At 39.5% G+C, this 19802-nt stretch overlaps 1 protein-coding gene across 3 annotated transcripts in view; it reads right to left on the reverse strand.

Annotated features, from left to right (window-relative positions):
- Positions 1-19802, reverse strand: part of LOC114466103 (receptor-type tyrosine-protein phosphatase eta) — a 61614-nt gene continuing 41812 nt past the window's right edge. For 2 of the 3 annotated variants that reach the window (XM_028451572.1, XM_028451574.1), the window contains 19 exons: positions 18064-18324; positions 16765-17046; positions 15735-16004; positions 14318-14584; positions 13141-13407; positions 11719-11871; positions 11400-11610; positions 9506-9621; positions 9323-9410; positions 9197-9238; positions 9100-9108; positions 8921-9008; positions 8077-8167; positions 7796-7872; positions 7482-7616; positions 6364-6480; positions 5382-5542; positions 5156-5291; positions 1-2216 (listed from right to left, as the gene is read on the reverse strand). In XM_028451572.1, coding sequence (XP_028307373.1) covers positions 2073-2216; positions 5156-5291; positions 5382-5542; positions 6364-6480; positions 7482-7616; positions 7796-7872; positions 8077-8167; positions 8921-9008; positions 9100-9108; positions 9197-9238; positions 9323-9410; positions 9506-9621; positions 11400-11610; positions 11719-11871; positions 13141-13407; positions 14318-14584; positions 15735-16004; positions 16765-17046; positions 18064-18324 — 2915 coding nt within the window. In that variant the 3' untranslated portion in view covers positions 1-2072. The remainder of the gene's footprint in view (positions 2217-5155; positions 5292-5381; positions 5543-6363; positions 6481-7481; positions 7617-7795; positions 7873-8076; positions 8168-8920; positions 9009-9099; positions 9109-9196; positions 9239-9322; positions 9411-9505; positions 9622-11399; positions 11611-11718; positions 11872-13140; positions 13408-14317; positions 14585-15734; positions 16005-16764; positions 17047-18063; positions 18325-19802) is intronic. The other variant, XM_028451573.1, reaches the window with a different exon arrangement.

Here is a 19802-nt window from a genome sequence, read left to right on the forward strand (position 1 = left end):
AACATGACTTCTTTATTTGCATTGTACCAGCAAGCATCTTACAAAGCATTTTAAAACCTGAAAAACAATTGCCAATCACTGCTTAGAAAAAAGTAAGTGCTAATCAATCTTATATACTATATATACATATATATATATATATATATATATATATATATATGTAAGAATAAAACTTTCATTTTATGAAATTCAACTGCAAACCACAAACATTTCCTCTTTTAGAAACATACAGTACCTGTCGTGTGGGAAAAGAATCTGCTTCAGTAGCTAAAAATAAACAATGTGCTTGTGCTATGCTAACGTCACAGGAAAGAGATGGATCAAATATGTTGTGGGAAGGGACATAACAACACAGTTTGAGTGCAGCATGTACAGAGTGGCAAAAATGCACAACAAGAAGACAAAAACATTGAAGGACCATGACATTTAAAAAGGGCGGCGGTGGGATGTTGTAATTCAACACCTACCATTAACATTGTGGACTTCTACTTCCTGAGGAAACACTTTAAAAGGACCTGCCCCGACTATGCCAAATTTGGCTACACCCATACCTTATTTTTTTTACCAAAACTTTAAAAGTATTTATTGCTGATTCCTAAAAAAAAATCCCCTAAAGTTGAAAATAAACAACTGCATGACTAACAATACAGTACTGTACATAACAACACAAACTTAAAAACCCTGGCACAGTGCACTTTATCTTAAGACACAGAGGCTTGGCTATTTAAATATCACACAAAAAAGTCAAAACATAACAATATATGCAAAAGAGCGCCATCTGCTGGCATTATTAAAGGGAACTTGTAAAAATACACTCCAGTGTTTTAACTTCTTTGGGGTGTCAGAAAAGTTTTCACAAAAAAAAAAAAGCTTTTAATGATACAGCATCAGACTTACGACCTGAGTGAAGACAATAATTACCAGTAGGTACCAGTATTACCAGTAAAACACATTACTATGGAAACGGATTAAGGCCAATTTTTGATGGAGAGAATTATTTTTGCAAATCAAGAATAAAGTCAAAATTTTGAGAATAAAGTCGAAATGTACTGTAATGTTGAGATTAAAGTCTAAAATTTTATATTAAAAATGAAATTTTGCTAATGAACTCAAAATACAAAATACAATATTTTGATAAAAGTCAAAGGTCTGCTAATGAAGTCAAACCTACGGAAGCCGACGAGGGTCAATTCACTATATGACAACGAACAGCAGATCATGGCCGCCTACAAAATGTTGTGTATTGACGAATAATTTACTTCAAAGTTGGATTTAATAACAAACTCATAAACACAGAATTATAAGAGAAGAGATACAGTACATTGCCAAAATCATAATCTTTTCAGAAGGAAAAACCAACGGAACAGGTGGAGCATTCAGCAGGGTTGGGGTCAATTACAATTGCAATTGCGTAATTGATAATTAATTACAATTATGACATAATTGTAATTGTAATTGAAATAAGTTGTTGCTGTCATAATTGAATTTCTATTGAGTTCAGAAAATTCAAAAATTTCTATAAAAACTGTAAATTCCAAATCAATTAAATGCAAAAATATAGTATTTTGAGTTCATTTTGTCTTTTCTATTTTAATCTCTACATTATGTTTCAACTTTATTCTCAAAATTTCAACTTTAATCTTGACATTTCGACTTTATTCTTGATTTGCCCAAAATGATTTTCTCCATTAAAATTGGGATTAACCCTCTTCCGTACATTACGCATTCTGTTGCCAGAAATTATTGCTTCTGTGACAACCACAACATCCATCCATCATCCATCCATTCATCCAGTTGAGGGATGCAGGTGCTGGAGTCTTTCCTAGCAACCCAAAGGCACAATAAAACTACACCCTGGTCCCTGCCAAGTTGGTCCATTTGAATTTCCTTATTTTAAACACAGTAATGCATAACTTTAAATCCAGGTTAGAAAAATAACAAAACGTGTTTATAAAAATAAAAACAGGACAGTTTGTACTAAGCAGTCCTCATAAATGTCCCCACATTACTGTTATTTATTATTATTTTTTGTTAAAGTAAACAGAGATGGAAAAGTGAAGGACAACCTGAGTTCACGCGTCCAGGCGCCTGCTTTTTGGTTGTATGTTCTCGTAAATGGAGAGCGCGGCTATGTTTTGGTAAATCAGATCCACGTTGGTCCCCGTCCTCGAGCGGATGATGTCCAGGGCGCACTGGTTCAAGAACACGTACTGGTCCTGCAGCCACGCCAAAGAAGATCAGGAAATTACATTTAACACCACATGTGACAAAACTATAGGTTATGTATATAAGCTCGGTTCTATGAATAATATGGGTAAGATGTTTCACTATGGGATACACACTCCCTGTAACCCTAAAGCACTTTTTTCAATCCGGCAAGCCCTGATTGGCTGGAAAGAACTGTCCATCCACCAGGGACACTTTCACCCTCTATAAGAGGGAGGGCGGATGTACAGTTCCTCATTCAAAATAAGCACCTCTTCTCACTCGTTCGAGCAAGAAGGGTTGTCTGGTGAGACATCTCACTCATATTACTCATAGAACTGTGGTTATATACATAACCTAAAATTCTATTTCATAATAATTTGTGAGATGTCTCACTATGGGATATGGCAGCTCCCGTAGTGCAGACATGCTTATCGAGAGAAAAACCTGTGAGGCAGGAAGGCCAACAGGTCAAAGGGAGATGAAGAGTCCACCACCATTGGCACAAAGGCTGGGTTGGGCTCCAAAATCATCCGCACATCGCCCAGGAAGAGCTGAGCGCATGACGGGTGAACCGAGAGCGTATGGACGTCACTAACCCGCTTAGTTGAAGCCAGCGCCAGTAACAACACAGCTCACAGGGAAGCAACCCTAAGGCTCGTTTCCCCCAGTGGTTCAAAGGGAGGACGCTTAAGATCTTTAGGTTATGTATATAACCCCGGTTCCATGAGTAATATGAGTGAGATGTCTCACTCATATTATGAAATAGAACCTCCAACCACTAATGATCATTAAAATAATTCATTATTATTAAGTTGTAATGAGAACCACCACCAGATCCCACGGTGAAACCAGGGGTCTGGTCAAGGGGGGGAGGGGTAGCCCATGTGCTCCCTTCGTAAAAAACAGCCGATCAGCGGGAGCTGACTCAAAGTTTTATCCCCAAAGCCCACAAGACAGGATGCGATCACCGCCAAATACACTTGGAGCAGGCTACACGCTTGTCAATCAGGCCCCGCAGGGATAAGATCACTCTCCCTGGGCCCTGAAAAGGGATGTGACAACCTGGAGGAACCAAACCTCGAAACAGTGTAGGTTATTTACATAACCCTGGTTTAATGAGGAATACGAGAGAGATGTCTCACTTATATTTATGACAAAAAACTCTCCCCATGCAATCATACAGAGAGCTAGTGAAAGAGGCCTGGGCGCCCTGTAAGCTGGAGATCACACACTGCCAGGGTCCCACCGCTGACAGATGAAGCCATTCAGGAGCCAAGCCCACAGTCCCAGTCGCTCTGGGTGTGGGTGGCAGATTGTTCCTCCTGCCTGTGACAGCAGATCCCTGCTGTCAAGGAGGAGCGCACAGCAGCTGGTAAATCTCTGCCAGCCAGTGCATAGCTGGTCAGTGAGGGGACACCAGGATCAGTGCATGACTTTGCTCCCTCACTATGGACAGAGTGGGATGTATAAGGGCAAAACAGGGGAAACGCGTAAAGCAGTACGCGCGGCCAGACATGCGCCAGTGCATCTACACCGAGGGGAGCATCAGTGCCATGCTGGGAGAAAAACAACACGCACTGCGCGTTTTCCTCCGTGGCAAACAGATCCACCTCGGCACGTCCATAACGGGCCCACAACTGTTGCACCACCAGTGGGTGTAACCTCCATTTCCCGTACACTGGTGTGCCCCTGGACAGCAGGTCTTCGCCTTCGTTCAGGACCCTGGGAACATACGTTGCAACTCCACAGGATCAGGAGTGGAAACCTCCTCCCGCTCCTGAGAGGCGACAAAGGCGGCAGGCCGCTGGGAGCCCCAGCTGAGGTCATGGGCAGCAGCAGAGTCCATAAGGGCCGTGTCCTCTTCGCTCGCTGCGGCAGAAGCGCCGTGAGGAGGAAGAAAGGGGGCTGGGCAGACATCAGACGCACCGGCCCACGGCGGAAGCTGCGTGTGTCGAACGCCGTGCAGCGAGCCGCAGTGCATCCCGTTCCCTCGGTTAGAGGAGCCACCCTTTCTATCACCACCAGACGCAGGCAGGAAGAGCAGGTGGATTAGCTTTTATGCTACCACGTGGCGGCTAACGCAGGTGCTAGCAGGGATGCAGGACAACGTGCGCTTGTTCGAGACATCAGGGACAGTGTTGACTTATTTTGAACGGCAGCTGGGTCGCTGGTTTTTGGGAGCTCGGGTGAAGGCTCGGGAGAGAGACTGACGTGCGCAGGAGCCCGGAAGGAGTCGAGAGACGTGGTCTGGGACGGCAGCAGATGTGCTGGGGTCCGTGAGCTCTGACCTTGCGATACAGAGCTAGCAGTCACTGGGGTCATACCGGAGTGAGAGGTCGCTGGAGGCCAACGTGCACACCGGAGCGGCACTGTTGGAAGGAGCAGTCAGCCGGAGCAGAGGCTTGGGATTTTTCCGCCTTGCGGCAGTGAAGCACAGCACACACAAGTCCGGAGGAGTCAAGTGGTGATGTCTGGGAGCTCTAGACCTGTCGGTGCAGAGCTTGGAGCGGCTAACGGACACCGTGAGTGAGAGAACTGCTCGCGGATCAACATGCGCCGAAGCGAAAACGTTGGAGGAGAGCCAACAGCCGGAGCTGGGACTCTGAATTTCACTTACCTGTGAAAGGAGCAGCACTTACCGACCAGTGCAAGGTAAGCGCTGTGGACAGTTTTACTGATAAGAATGCGAGATGTGCATGAGAGAGAGAAGAGGTGTTTGAATGAGGAACTGTACATCCGCCCTCCTTCTTATACAGGGTGAGAGTGTCCCTGGCAGATCGACAGTTATTTCAGCCAATCAGGGCTTGGCGGATTGAGAAAAGTGCTTCTGAGGGCTGCAGGAAGTGTATATCCCACAGTGAGACATTTCATGAAATATTATGAAAAAGAACTACAATACCTTCAGTAGGTAACTTTAAATGTGTGCATATAGTGGATGTATTTTTACCTCAGTTTGGACCATGAGAGCTCGATGCATCCGCAGGTTGTAAACAATGCCGTGCACATCCACAATATTTTCCCTTTCAATCTGGAAGATCACATGATCAACGGCTATGAAGGTCCCTGTGCGGCCCACGCCAGCACTAACACAGACACACAAAGACACAGATATTAGACGGACTGATGATCGGATCAAACCAAATGTGTGTGTGTGTGTGTGTGATCTCTCTGACCTGCAGTGGACCACTGTAGGCGAGTGTCGAGAATATTGGTTCATGTGCTCTCGCACCAAGTGTCTGAAGCTGATGAGGAGCTCCGTGGCTTCTGGTACGCCATGGTCCGGCCAGGCGGTGAAGTGAAAGTGACAGATTGATCTAGTTTCGGCTGTTTTTACCTGAAGAAAAAAAAAACAAAGACACAACATTGTGAACTCTGCCTGAAAGGTTTCTCACATAACATACAGCCTTTAAATAAAAGACCACTTTAAAAAGTGAGTTTTAAAGATGGTATTTACCAGACTTTTTTAACTGATCAAATTAATTTAATTTCCTCTGTAACTTCATCATAAAATTGTGCCTTGTTAGAGCCCGATATGTATGACAACAACCCAAATTGTTATTTAAAAAAATTCAATAAAACTTTAAATGTAATAACTGGTCAATATTGTAACAAAGGTGCTGAGCCTGTAATGTAAAAACTTTTTGACTTTTTTTTATATTTATAAATCTTTATATATACAGTATATATTTATGAAGGCAGGCAAACATATTTTTCCCCTAATAAAGTAATAATTTTATTACATGAGTGAGTCAATGATTTAAGAATTAAAGGCTTATTGCTTCAATGTAGAGAGTAGTATTATACACAAATGCATATGTGTAAATATATATATATATATATATATATATATATATATATATATATATATATATATATATATATATATATATACAGCATATACTGTATATACACAAAAAAGGCAAAAAAAAATTACACTTTTGTTACATTATTGATGACTGGTTATCACATTTTGTGTTATATTAAATCTTTTAAATAAAATTGTGGGTCTTGTTACATTTCGGGGTCGTTGTTACATATCATATATTACATATTATATACAGTATATATTACATATAGTTTGACTAAAGTCAATGTCATAAACTTTTGAAACTTTTTCACTTCAAAGTCTCTACGATGTCTTTTTTAAATGCATACATTTTTGACTCTAAAATCTCGGATGGTCCAGTCGTCCAGTGGTATTTCAGATGTGGTGGTTACAATGATGTCTTCAAAGTGCTTTGTGCCAGAACTCCAGTACTGTTCACATTTAACCTGGAAAGAGAAGAAAAGACGAGAGGAGAGTGGTTCAGTTGTGTAACCTGGATTCAGCCTGTCTCGTTAGATCTCTGAAGCTAAGCAGGTCTGGGCCTGGTTAGTAGTTGGATGGGACTGAGATTTCCAGGTGCCACAGTGGGGGGCAGTCACCCCTTGTCACCCACATTGCCTAGTATAAATGTAGTGTGAGTGAGTGGTGGTGGTGGTCGGAGGGGCCAATGGTGCACTATGGTAACCTCGCTTCCGTCAGTCTGCCCCAGGGCGACTATGGCTGTGAAGTGAAAGAATAATGCCTTGATTCTATTAAGCATTATATAAAATTACAGGTATTGCACATTTTCATGCAAAATCTTCAATGTATCTACATGTATGTACCATATTCCCTGTTAACTAATACTGGCATAACATTTACTTCATTCATAGGTTTATCACATGTTGTTGAAATGTTTTCCTTTTGCATAGCGTATATTGTATATCCTTGCTTTTACTCTGTATCTTTCGCTGCTGTAATGAGTAATTTTGCCTGTTGTGGGATTCATAACGTATAATGTAATCTAATTTAATTCAATAAAACCAATTGTTTGTCACTTTGTGCAACATTTTATTTTTTTACACTGCTTTTTAAAACTGTTTAAAAAACAGTGTAAACCAAATCTTTCCAAAAGGATTTCTTCCTGTTTTATATCTTATTATATTTATTGGCATGGTTGGTTTTCCTAATTATGTTTTTGACATTTTTCTAAGGCACATGATTTAAATTCATGCCGTAAGTGAAGTTTGGTGGATCCAGAAGTCTGATTTTACAAAAAGCTGTTTTTCATAATTTCATGCCATTATTATTATTACATTTTTTTAAGTCTTCAGCTGCTGCTGACAGTGACAGAGGGGACAGCTGCAAAGGGAGGCACAATTACTAACAACACATGACTAAACAAATACAGTAATCCTACCAAACTGTCTAAGGATGTTTTCATGATGAACAATACGGTACTACTCACCCTTCCCTGCTCATTACAATGTGTCAGCATGACCACTGTCTGTACGTTCTTCTCCCAGATCATCCTCCAGAACGCGTTGACTGTAGTGGGCAACGGACCCTGAGCTGCAATAAACTCCATCTTGGAGTTGTAACCCTGTTAAACATTTCATTCATGAGAAACCTCATTTCTCCCCCCTACAAAAAAACCTTGCGATGATGTGGATTGTGGAGGATTAGTTAGAGTGGAATGTCATCAGGCATATGAATACAAGTTAATGCCTGGTCAATGTTGAATGTTATTGAGGTAATGATCTGTAGAGCAACTCTACGCACCGGCATGTAGTTAGCATTGATGTAGTCATCATTTGGACTGCCACTGATTATAGACAGTTTCACCCGAGAGGAGTCATCTGCGAGGTGAGCAAGAGCGTAAAGGAAGTGTTATTAGAGCTGCCATCAAAGGTTACAGCAAAGACTGAAGTATTATTGTACTATGTTTCCTCATCACATGGTTTAATAGCAAAGCCAAACTGTTAAAACAGGATGTAGGATGTAATCAGATGCTCAGTGATATCATTCCAAAGCTAAAGCTGAAAGCAGTTTGTTTAACTCACAGGGAAGTACGTTGTTGTAGCGATTCTTATGCTTGTTCTCCAAAGTAAGAGCGTGTGTTTTTGACTGAGTCGTACCAACAAGCTTCAGGTCCTGTGAGAGAACAAAGACAAACATCACATCTTATGTTAATTAAACAGTTAAAAGCAGAAAATGCAATAAAAAAAAGATGCACATGATATTGGGTCAATGATGTGTAAGAATTTCACCCCATGATATTTCATGAACTGGGCATCATCGGGCAAGGATTGCATGAATATTATGATGAAAATAAATATAAAAATCTTATACAGGATTAACAGTAATTTAGTAAGTCCATCCATCCATCCATTTTCTTCAGCTTATCCGTTGCCAGGTTGTGGGGGCAACATCCTTAGCAGGGAGGCCCAGATGCACCCACAATCTTGTTCTTTCGGTCAAGACCCAAAGCTCATAACCATAAAATGACCTATCTGAGCATTAATACAGAAAAGAACAAAGGCGTTTCTGCTTTTCTGTGTATTTTGAAGAATTTTGTGTACTTTTGTTGTCCTTTTTGTATAAATGTGGGTTTTATTTTCATGTCGTGTTATATATTTTTGGTTTTCATTTTCCTTGTTGCTTTGTGTACTGTGTGTAATTTGTGTAATTTTGAATGTCCTTTTGAAGTCTTATTGAATATTTGTGTTGTCATTTTGCATCTTATTGTTATTTTGTGCATTTTTAAAATTATTTGGTCATTATGAGTATTTTGGTTGTCCTTTGGAGTCATTTTGTGCATTTACTTTGGAGGACGTACACAAGATTAAGAGTGAGGGAGCATGTGGCCCATGTCTGATGTGGTGCAAAACAATATATTGTTTTAACCTCGTATTCCTCAGCAAAGCCACAGTTGGAGTCTGCTTTCTGCTTCCTGAAGTAGGCCTCATAGTCCTCCACCCTCACAGCGATACTTCTGCTCAAAACGTATTCAAATAAATACAATAGTTAAATCACTGGCAATATTTAGGTGATCGACATACATCATTCATCTACTATATACTTACGCTTTGGGTCTGGGGAAAAAGAAGGACAAAGTAACGGTTACAAAACTAATGTGCTTGTGCTTAAAAAAAGATATGCAGTGAAAGAGAAAACCTTTACCTCAGGGAGTGAATCTCAATGTCTGACGACTCCTTGTTATGGCTGCAAGAATGGAAAAACATCACCAGTTTACAAATGATTTTATTTACCACCCTACATTTTCCAAGATTGACAACTATGACGAACCGTTTCCAGTAAATAATAAAGCCAATCAGGACAATGAGGAGGATGCCGAAAATTCCCAGTGTGGCACCGACAGACAAACCAATGAAAACTAAAGGATACAAACAAGTCAATATTATTATCAATTTAGGAAAAAGTAAAGATTGAAGATCTGAAGTTTAACAAATATTAAATTAAAAATAATACCAGGGTCTACAGGAAGGTTAGCAGTAAAAGCAAATGGTGTTACTGAAACTAGCGACTTTGTGCTGTCCACGAGGTCTTCTTTCAGAGTCACATCAGTGAAGAGAGCAATGGCACATCTGCAAAAACAAACAAACAAACAATAATCCTGTTTATGTTTGTCCTGCTGCACTGCGGTTACTCTTTTTGTCAAGATTTCCAAAATTAGCAACAATATTAACCTTTACTTCTTGGTTTTATTAAGTTAAAATAATCTGTATTTCATCTCGATTTCATTTAGTTGTCTCATTGTTACCAGATCCTCATTCTACACAAACCTCTCATACTAACTAATTTAAAAATCTGACAAATAAACATTTGAATTACACATAAAAATAAATAAATAATAATAAATGGAGGTCTTGGAAGCAAAGGTGTGGAACATGGAGGTAGTCTTGAAGATGGAAGCTCTAAATCAGAGTTGGGTACCTTTTACCACAGCGAGGGCCACAAATACAATTTTCTGATCCGACTCAGGCCACATTATCAACATTCATGTCAGCGTTTGGAATAATTATCTATCTGAGCATTAATGCAGGAAAGTATGCAGAGTTTTGTGCATTTTTGTTGTTGTTTCGTGTTTTTGGAGTAATTCTGTGTAATGTTGCCCAAGGGCTTCATGAGGCCACTGAGCAGCCAGTTGCTCATATGTGATTTAGAAAAATGAACAATCTGATGTCCTTTTGTAAATTTTTCTCTCATTTTTCTGTCTTTTTTGTTTTTGTTGTCATTATGTGTATTTTGTTGTCATTATGTGTATTTTGTTGTCATTATGTGTATTTTTCTGTAAATGTGTGTGTTTCTTGAAATCATTTTGTGTATTTACTTATGTGGGGCGCACAAAATTGGAGCAAGGGTCGCATGTGGCCCCCGGGCCACCAGTTGCCCATGTCTGATTTAGAATAATCAACAATCTGATGTTCTTTTGTAGATTTTTCTCTCATTTTCTGTTTTCTTTGTTTTCATTTTGTGTATTTTTGTTGTTATTTTGAAGATTTTTCAGTGATTCTGGGCCTATATTACGAAGCTAGATTTCCTCTCATTGCACTAACTTACGGGATTTAATCTGTGTGTGCTGTCCTACGAAGCGTTTCTAACGTCTTACGGAGTTAAATCACCATGGTAACTTAGGCTGAACTACTAACCTGGTCGGGACCAGGTTTTGTTCTGGCTAGGATCTGAGCGAGTATTAAAGTCCCGCCTCCTGACCAATCAGTTCTCTGAGAAAACGACCTGTCCAATAAAAGGAGGATCATTGTGTGAACCTGTGTGGATCTGATGGGACGCTGACAGGAGAGAGAATATTTAGGCATCAATGAATTATTCCTCAATTGGGACGTAAATTGAGCTCCACAGTTTCTCCATGATTGTGATTAGTCTGACGCTGTAATCTCCTACTCTGACACAAGAGCGCGCACATAACCAGGCTGGAATCAACACGCTAAACCTAGCGAGTTGTAATCAAGATTCATAGGACAGGTTCTGCCCGACAGACAATTTTTGGTTAGGTGAAGCCCGCTAACGAAGATAAATCCAGGACATAATTATCTAGCTTTGTAGTATAGGCCTTCTGTGTATTTAAATTGTTGTCTTTTTGTTGTCATTTTGTGTTTTATGAGTAATTTTTGTCGTTGTAGCTGGATGTAGTTTTCTTGTGTTTTCTTAATCATATTATGTGTTTTTGTAAATGTGTATGTTTCTTGGAGTCATTTTGTGTAATTACTTATGTGGGGCGCACAAATTTAGAACGAGGGCAGCATGCGGCCCATGGCCACCAGTCGCCATCGCCTACTCTAGGTGAAGATTTAACATTGTACTGTCAACTGATAAATAATGAATACAGATTCATCACTCTTACTGGTATTTCTTATTGCCTTCCAGAGCACCATTATAGTAACCATTCCAGCCGTCTCCAGTTCCTATTTCGATGATCAGGTCATGGTTGCTGCGAGACTGAAAGATGTTGCCTGTGTCTGCCATGGTTGCCAGGTATGCTGGAGTGCTCTTTGCTTTCCACTCGCTATATGTTTTCCCCAAGTATTTCCTCAAGTCAGAGGATTCATCTGCAGCTAAAGTCAAAACGTTAACAGTAGAAGTTTAAAGATTTTGTTGTAGTTATGTATATTTAAACTACACTGCCCAATGACTAAAAACAAAGAAAAAAACCATGACCATACCAAGGCTGCTGTCCGTTACGAGAACCCCAACATGGGTCACTGGTCCATTGGTGTCGTTTATGAGGCTTGGGTCGATCCAAAGTGAGAATTTGTTGTGGACCTGATTGTCACTCACTCTCACTTTAGACTCATACGTCGGTGGGATGGGTGGATCTATAAAGGATAAATGGATGACTAGAGGAAACATGCAAAGGATTTTATATAACACTTTATCATAGACACTCAAAGCGCTTTACAGAATTAAGGCATTATTCTTTCACTCCACACGTGGTAAGCTACTATTGTAGCCACATGATGGAGGCGAGGCTGCCATAGTGCACCATCGGCCCCTCCGACCACCACCAACACACTACATTCATACTAGGCATTGTGGGTGAAGTGTCTTGCCCAAGGACACTATGACAGATACCACTGGAGCAACTGCCCCCCACTGTGACACCTGGAATTCTCAGTGATCTCCCATACAACTACTAACCAGACCTAGACCTGCTTAGCTTCTAAGATCTAAAGAGATCAGGCAACGACAGCCTGGTACGGCCATTTATCATCAATCATTTAAATCTATAAGCTGTAAGAAGGAACAGAGAACTTAAATCTGGTCTATTACCCGAGCCATGACTCCAATGATATTTACTTTACTTAAGATGGAAGAACTCTGAGGAACTAAAAAGGAAAAACTTATCAAGTAAATATCACATTAGCGCCATCAAGTGGCAGGTAGCTGAATACAAGCATTTAATGGATGTCAATCGTTTTAAATACATAATCGATGAAATACTGCTGCCTCTCTAGTGCATTCATCTAAGTTTATTGCTTTTCTAGAGGGTCCAGCCGTAGGCCCAAGACCCCTGGTTAAGAACCACTGAAGTCAAACACACACACACATACACACACACACACACTCAATTCTGTCATTAGAGTGCTTACAGGTCATGCATTTTAAAGGAGTCTATCCTATGTGTGCATGTGAACAGTGTTTATGAATACCATCAGTCAAAAAATGGTATTTTAGCAGCAAGTTCTGAGTGAGTTTAATTCAGATTTCTGCTTTAACGAAGGCAGTCATTAGCCTGCTATTCTCCCTTACAAGAACGTGCATTAATCAAGTTTCCCATGATGCTGTGCATCTGAATTTCTCTTGAAAAAAGGTCTCATTTTATGTTTAGCATTACATTTTCTGCCAACTTAAAATTGTAATTGTATTTATTAAGCAAACTAAAATTTAAATTTAAATGGATGTCAATTAAATCAATTGTGTTCATCTAACTTATTAAATCAATTTAGTTGTTACCAACTGAAAGAATTCAAATTTTTTAGCGTATAATGTTGAATATCATTTTGTGTGTATTTGTTTTGTTTATAACCCTTTTACCCTACAGACACACAGACAGACAGACAGACAGACAGACGTAGCAGTCTTACTCGTGATGCCGGTCCAGCACTGCCGACTAACAGGATTGCTTGGTTGTCCACAGCTTTCTGTCTGCACCATCACCTGATACTGGGTGTAGTGATGAAGGCTGGACACTGTGTAATTACAACAAGTGTCAATAAACCTGCTCCTCCCGCCATCATTTATTAAGATCTGAAACCCAGAGCTTTGTCCACTGGGTTTATGCCAGGACAAGACGACTTCAGCCTCTGCTTTGTTTGGACCTTCACATTCCAGGTCTGTAACTGGACTCGCACCTACAGCAAAAAAAGACCCAAATGTTATTATAATCTGTGTATAGATTAGCCCTCCTATTATCCTTGGGGTCAATTTGACCCAATTCAATGTTTATCATCAATAATAGTTGACTTTGCATCATATCTCATGACTTTTCCTAATTTGATGGTTACAATTGATTAAAGCATGAAATTATCATAATATTTTTTTAATGCGCTGAACACATATTGCATGAATTTGTGTTCATCTCTCTTGAAAATGTCCTCGAGGGAAAGGTTTACTGTCAATGAGGTTTTGGAACAGCTCTTTCACAGTGAAAGTGAGGTAGAGGAGAATGTGTCTGAGACAGAGGACTTTATAGTGAATAACCCTAAATATGTTAAAGAAAGGACATTAAAAAATAGTAAATAAATATGTTTATTTATGGATATGGGGGTCACCAAGATAAATCAATATGGTTAATTCTGTGAGAGTCATGAATGTGCACCCCAAATTAGAAAAAATGTTAACTAAATATTTTTTAAGATTCATTAACTGTAAAACGGATGGTGGTGCTGCAGGAAAGGTATTATCATCATCACAACCAATAGGGTTCATACTCTTGTGGTCATTAATGTTGTCAGTAAATTTGAGAAGATTTGATCAAAACTATTCAAGATAAATTAATTCTAATTTAATTATTTGGCCTGATGGTGGCGCTAGAGAACAGGTCAAAGTGTATTTATCAAGGGGTTATTTATCTATTAAACAAATAAGCTTTGTTGACAGATTTCTGAAAATAATTTTCTGGGGTCATATTGACCCCTAGGGTAAAATGTGTTAGTAATATTTGAGGATAATAGGAGGGTAAAGATATATATATATATATATATATATATATATATATATATAACTTGGGATTCAACTCAAAAACAGTCATGTTGATCATACGTGTGCAGTTTGAAATCCACCGTGTCTCAGCCCGTGTTCCGTCAAAGGTCTCAGTGGTGACACTGATGTTGTAGCTGCTCCCTGGATTAAGCTCAGCAATTCTGAATTCAGTTTCATTGGTAGTGATGTTTTTCCCGTTGGCTTCGATTGACCGTTGCCAACTCAACCTGTAGTGATAGCCCTCCTTATAGTCGTCCGCCTTCATCCAAACTACAGTGACACTCCTCTCTTCTGCCGTCGTCACGAGAGAAACCACACTCAGCGGCCCTGATGGTTTCAAACACATTGAAGAGATGCAGAGGTTTACAGAGGGAATATACCATAGATCAGTGGTTCCCAAACAGGGGTACAGCTGCACATTGCAGGGGGTACTCAGAAAAAATTAACAATTAATAAAAAAATATTTAGGAAGTGCTCCTAGTTCCTTTTTAGGCTTTTTTATGGGGTGCCAAATGTAAAACTTTTTCATAGCCGACATATTTCATTTGCTCACTTTCCTCATATTTAAAATCTAAATCTAAATGCTAACTCGGCCACCAAGTGTAAAGCTAAATGTTTAGAAATGATGTAAAGTGGGCAGGTCAGCGGTGCAGATGCAAAAGACCTTGGGGGGGTGTTGGGTGTGGATTGTGGGCGGAGCCTCATCATCGACAGGCACTGACCAGCCTACACTTTGCGACCCATTTAATATTTAGATTTAGATTTAACATTTACATTTCACATTTAGATTTACATTTAACATTAAGATTTAGATTTTTTTTCATGTTTACATATCGAACAATGATATAGAACATGTTGTTATGTTGTTTTACATGAATTTGTCTCAAATAAAAGAAAAATGAGCTAAATGTGAGGAAAGTGAGCTAAATGTTTAAAATATGTCGGCTATGAAACAGTAACCAAGTTTTTACATTCGGCACCCCCTAATTTTTGGACAACCTCACCACAAACTGCAACTAACAGTACTATTGCTCAATATAATACTATATTTTCTTGTAATTTATTGAAACAGGATTATTTTATGCTGTAGAAGCCATTTTATCACACTTCTGACAATAGGAGACAATAATTAAAGGAGACCACATTTTACATTAGAGACCGTATGAACTTACTACTGAAGTAATTACATAAAAGTTGCATTGGTATTTTTTAAAATATGTATACGTAAATTCCACTCATTGTTTTGAAGTTGTAGTTTAAGCCTCAGGGAACCAATGTTTGAGACACAGTTAAGGGTTTAGGAGAGCACACTGATCCACAAATGGAAAAGCATATGAAATTATGGAGAAGGTACTTATGATATGAAGGGGGTACACATGATTTGACAAAAATGCAAAGGGGTACACAGAAGAAAAAAAATATTGGGAACCACTGCTGTAGATGATAAAGGAGAAGCCAAGGGTGATTAAACACTAACTTGTGGTGATCATATTCCTAATAACTGGCTCGCTCTCCAAGTCCAAAGCTCCCAGGGTGGACACAGAGACGTTAAAGGAAGTCCCAGAGGGAAGGAAGTCAGACGTATGACTTGTGTTGGTTGTGGTATAGATGGTGATATTGCCCCCCAGCGCTGGTTTGAGAGTAAGTCGGTATCTTGCGTCACTCATCAGCGGAGCTTCTGTCCACCTAGTTTCAATGGATGTGGTAGTTTGTGCCAAGATCTCGATAGGCCCGGGAGTGTTTGGATCTGAAAGAGGAGAAAGTGATGCTCAATCTAATCAGCAACGACTCTAACAACTCTTCTATGAACCCACACAGTCATGTTCTATTTAACTTTTCACATCCAAAATGAGTTGAAAGTGCATTTCTGAAGAGAAAATGTTTCTCACACAACAATAAAAAAATATCTTTGTAATAAGAGACAAAAACTTACAAAAAAGCGCTTACAAATGAAGGTTTTCAGATGAAAAACTTTGTTTAGGTTTTTAAAATCAAAGAAGTGCTATAGAATCATTTGGTATAGATTCCAGCGACGTGAAAGGTGAGAAACTGACTCTGAGCTTAAAAGGATTTATTTTTTAAAATATAATTTTCTCTTTGTGAATGTGTAAATAGGGAGAAGTTATTTAATTGTACAATGAAAGTACCATTTCATTGTACTTTTACTTGTATTTATTTTTATTCTGCAATTAAATGAAAGATTTTCTTGCATATATATTGTACTTTCTTGCACTAAAATGGTGTGAGTTTGAATGTAATTTATGAAAAAATTTGATTCGGATTATATTTCAATTCAGGCCTTAATTAAAACATTCAATTGTTTTAAAAGGTTTTGAATATTCTATAATCCATCCCATATGTTTTAACAATACAATAGCAAAAATAATCATAATTTTTTTTTTTCCTTATGTCAAAAAACATTTTCAATAAAATGCTTTTATCTTGAAGTTTGGTGTTTAAAATGTATCAGTAGGACTTTCTGGATTTACACAATGCTCTCTACTCACAGGTTGCATTATCAATATATGCTGATGATGCACTGAAGGGACCGCTGAATGTGGTCAACACGGCGCTGTAACGTCTTCCAGCTGCGAGGCCGTTAAAAAGGAAGGATGTCCTGTTGCTGTGGACTTCACCCGAGCTCAGATTCACAGAGTTGTTCAAACCTGTGGAGCTGCTGTTAAGATAAACCATGAAAAACTCCACACTTCCCCGAGGTCTGGTCCACATCACCAGCATCGAACTGTTGGATTTCTGGCTTGAGACCGATGGTTCCACTGTTTCTGGTTCTGTTGTTAAACAGAGGGAATAGATGTTACTTCACAGCAAATATTAACAGTCACAGGTGTAAAGAGTGCTGATATATCCTACTCAAGTAGAAGTACTGTTACTTGATTTAAATTGTATTCAAGTACAAGTATTTCATACATAAAATACTAAAGTACAAGTAACAAATTGCTGAATTAAATAGTAGTTATTCGTTACTTTAACCCCCCATGTTGATGTTTGGTAATAAAGGAGGCGTTGGTTGCACAGCGGGACCTCTCAACGCTGCTAGAAGCGTGTCCACCATTTATTGTGTATGTACACCTGACGCTTTTGATGCTTTCAACGCGTTTGGTGTAAACATGCCATAAGAGGCTCGTCACATATGAGTCCACCTGATCAGAGCAGACAGACTCCATCCATACGGCAAATAAATTGGGTCTGTTCATTCCACCTTAGATCATTTTTAATAAGCTATTTATTCCGTCTGTTATCACTCTCTCTCTCTGAATCGGGGCAGACAGCGCAGGGACTGAAAGTGGATCAGTTCGCCGCATACCGAGTCAGAGGAACCTCTGCGGAGTCCGCTGTTCCTCCTGAACACGTGTGTGCCTTTATTCTGTTGTTTCTCCACCTTGGTCTTCCTTTTCCCTCTTGCTTTGCCGTGTAACCGCTTTGTCAAAAGCCAAGTTAGAGACTTCAGCTTGAATATAAAGCCATCGGACTGTCCCCACAATCAGATCCAGAACGCGAAATGACTTTTGACGAGCAACCCGAACAGCCAATAGTAATGCTTAAAACAGCTCATGGTTTTGTCCTGTTGGTAGAAAGATCTCCGATTGGCTGAAGTCCAGCGTCACGCTCCTGTATTTCTAAAGCTCATTTACAGAGCTAGGAGAAGGAGTAGATTCACTGTCCACTCAGAACACTTTGAATTACAATGTGCAATACAACATAATAAGAAGATTATAGATTTTTGACCAAATAAAACAAAAAAAAAATTACATATTGCAGCTTTAAGCGAATGATGGAAAACTTACTTGTGTACTGAGAGATGCAGTTTTCTTCCCCTTTAATGACATTTGCAGCTTCCACGGAGACACAGAAGGTGCAGTTGGTCCCAGGGAGGAGCTCAGAGACCTCTGTGGTTTGACCTGTTAAATTTTTGTATTGGAAACCACAACCTGTCGTCTCTAGCCAATATCTATAGTGGCTTTTGTACTGGAGTGGCTTCATCCAATGTAAAAGTACAGCAGTGGTGCTCAAAGTTTCTGCTACCAGCTGGGAAACACCATAGGGTCCTACATGTGAAAGAGAATTGTAACAATCACTACTATCATTTTAAATATATTTTAGAAAGTCTCAAAATAGAAGTATTTCCCCATAGATATTGCTATAAATGTATCAAAGGAAAAAAACATGTACCAATTTTATTTCTTTACTTCTACTGCAGGGGTCACCAACACGGTAGCCCGCATGGACCAAGTGAGGTGGATAAATACATGAAAGATTTAGTTAGTACTTAGTAAAGGTAAATACTGCTGCACGTGATTAAATAAACCATCTTATTAATACCCTGAGGCCACACCGAATTGTGTTATCCTATCATAACAGTTTCTGAGAAAAGCTGTCCCCTTTAACTCGGACGGATGCACGAATGGAACTCAAACCTAAATCCCCCTTCCACGCTTTGTGGAGGGGGATAAAAAAAATCTGACTATACAAAAAGTTGACTAGCTTCATGCTAACGTCTAGCAAGGAAAACCCACGTATATGCTCATGCTAGCATTTACCGCGATCGGCAGTGATTTATATAACACACCGTTTATGCTTAACTTTCACAAACACAGTCTTAGGAGTATTATCAAACAGTACACTTAAATACACTCACAAACATATGTTTTTTTCAAGCCAAAAATACAAGAACTTAGTAGAGACCAGTAGGCCATGTGCTTTCAAGATGGTGACTTCCGACAACTACGGCAACAGCGGTAGGTCAAAACACACAAACTCACCCAGAGTAAAGAAAAACGAAAACAAGGGCAATAAGTCCGGAAAAAATAACTGCGCACTTTTCATTTTCTAACTCCATCAAGGTATTGATACCCTGAAGCCACACCAAATTTGGTTATCCTATCTTAAACAGTTCCTGAGAAAAGTTGTCCCCTTTAACTCGGACGGACAGACGCACGGACGGACGGAGCCAAAACCTATATCCCCCTTCCACTTTGTGGCGGGGCATGTTGAAACTTAAACATTCCTTACTTTTTTGACTTACTGCTAGCCTTGTTTATTATCTTACTCTTTAATTAAAGGGAAACTGTGAACATCTAGTATTTAAGAAGTGCTTTTCAAACTAATAGATCTTCAGACTATTCAGTACCTATGAAGTAGCTCACAGTTTCAGAAAGGTTGGTGACCCCTGCTCTACTGGGTTAATATTGCAAGTTCAGAGACAAAAATAAAAGTCAAACCTCACTTTTGGAGTAATGTACAGTACAAAAATTGAAAAAGTATCTCTATTAGATGGAAGAAAAAACATTATATCCTCTGTAATATCAATATTACCTTTTCTGTTTATTTCCATCCAGTACATCAAGGATGAGCAACTTTTGACAGCGGGTCCACAAATATGTGATTGTATCTCATCCAAAGGCCACTTTATTAACATTCGTGTCACATTTAGAACTAGAAAGGAACTCGGAGAGCGCAGACCTCCACCAAGGTTGGGCCCTCTTGTGGCAGCGAGCCGTACGTCACCAGAGGGCACATCCGCAAC

The sequence above is a fragment of the Gouania willdenowi genome, chromosome 6 (assembly GCF_900634775.1).
Source record: "Gouania willdenowi chromosome 6, fGouWil2.1, whole genome shotgun sequence".
Taxonomy (NCBI): domain Eukaryota; kingdom Metazoa; phylum Chordata; class Actinopteri; order Blenniiformes; family Gobiesocidae; genus Gouania; species Gouania willdenowi.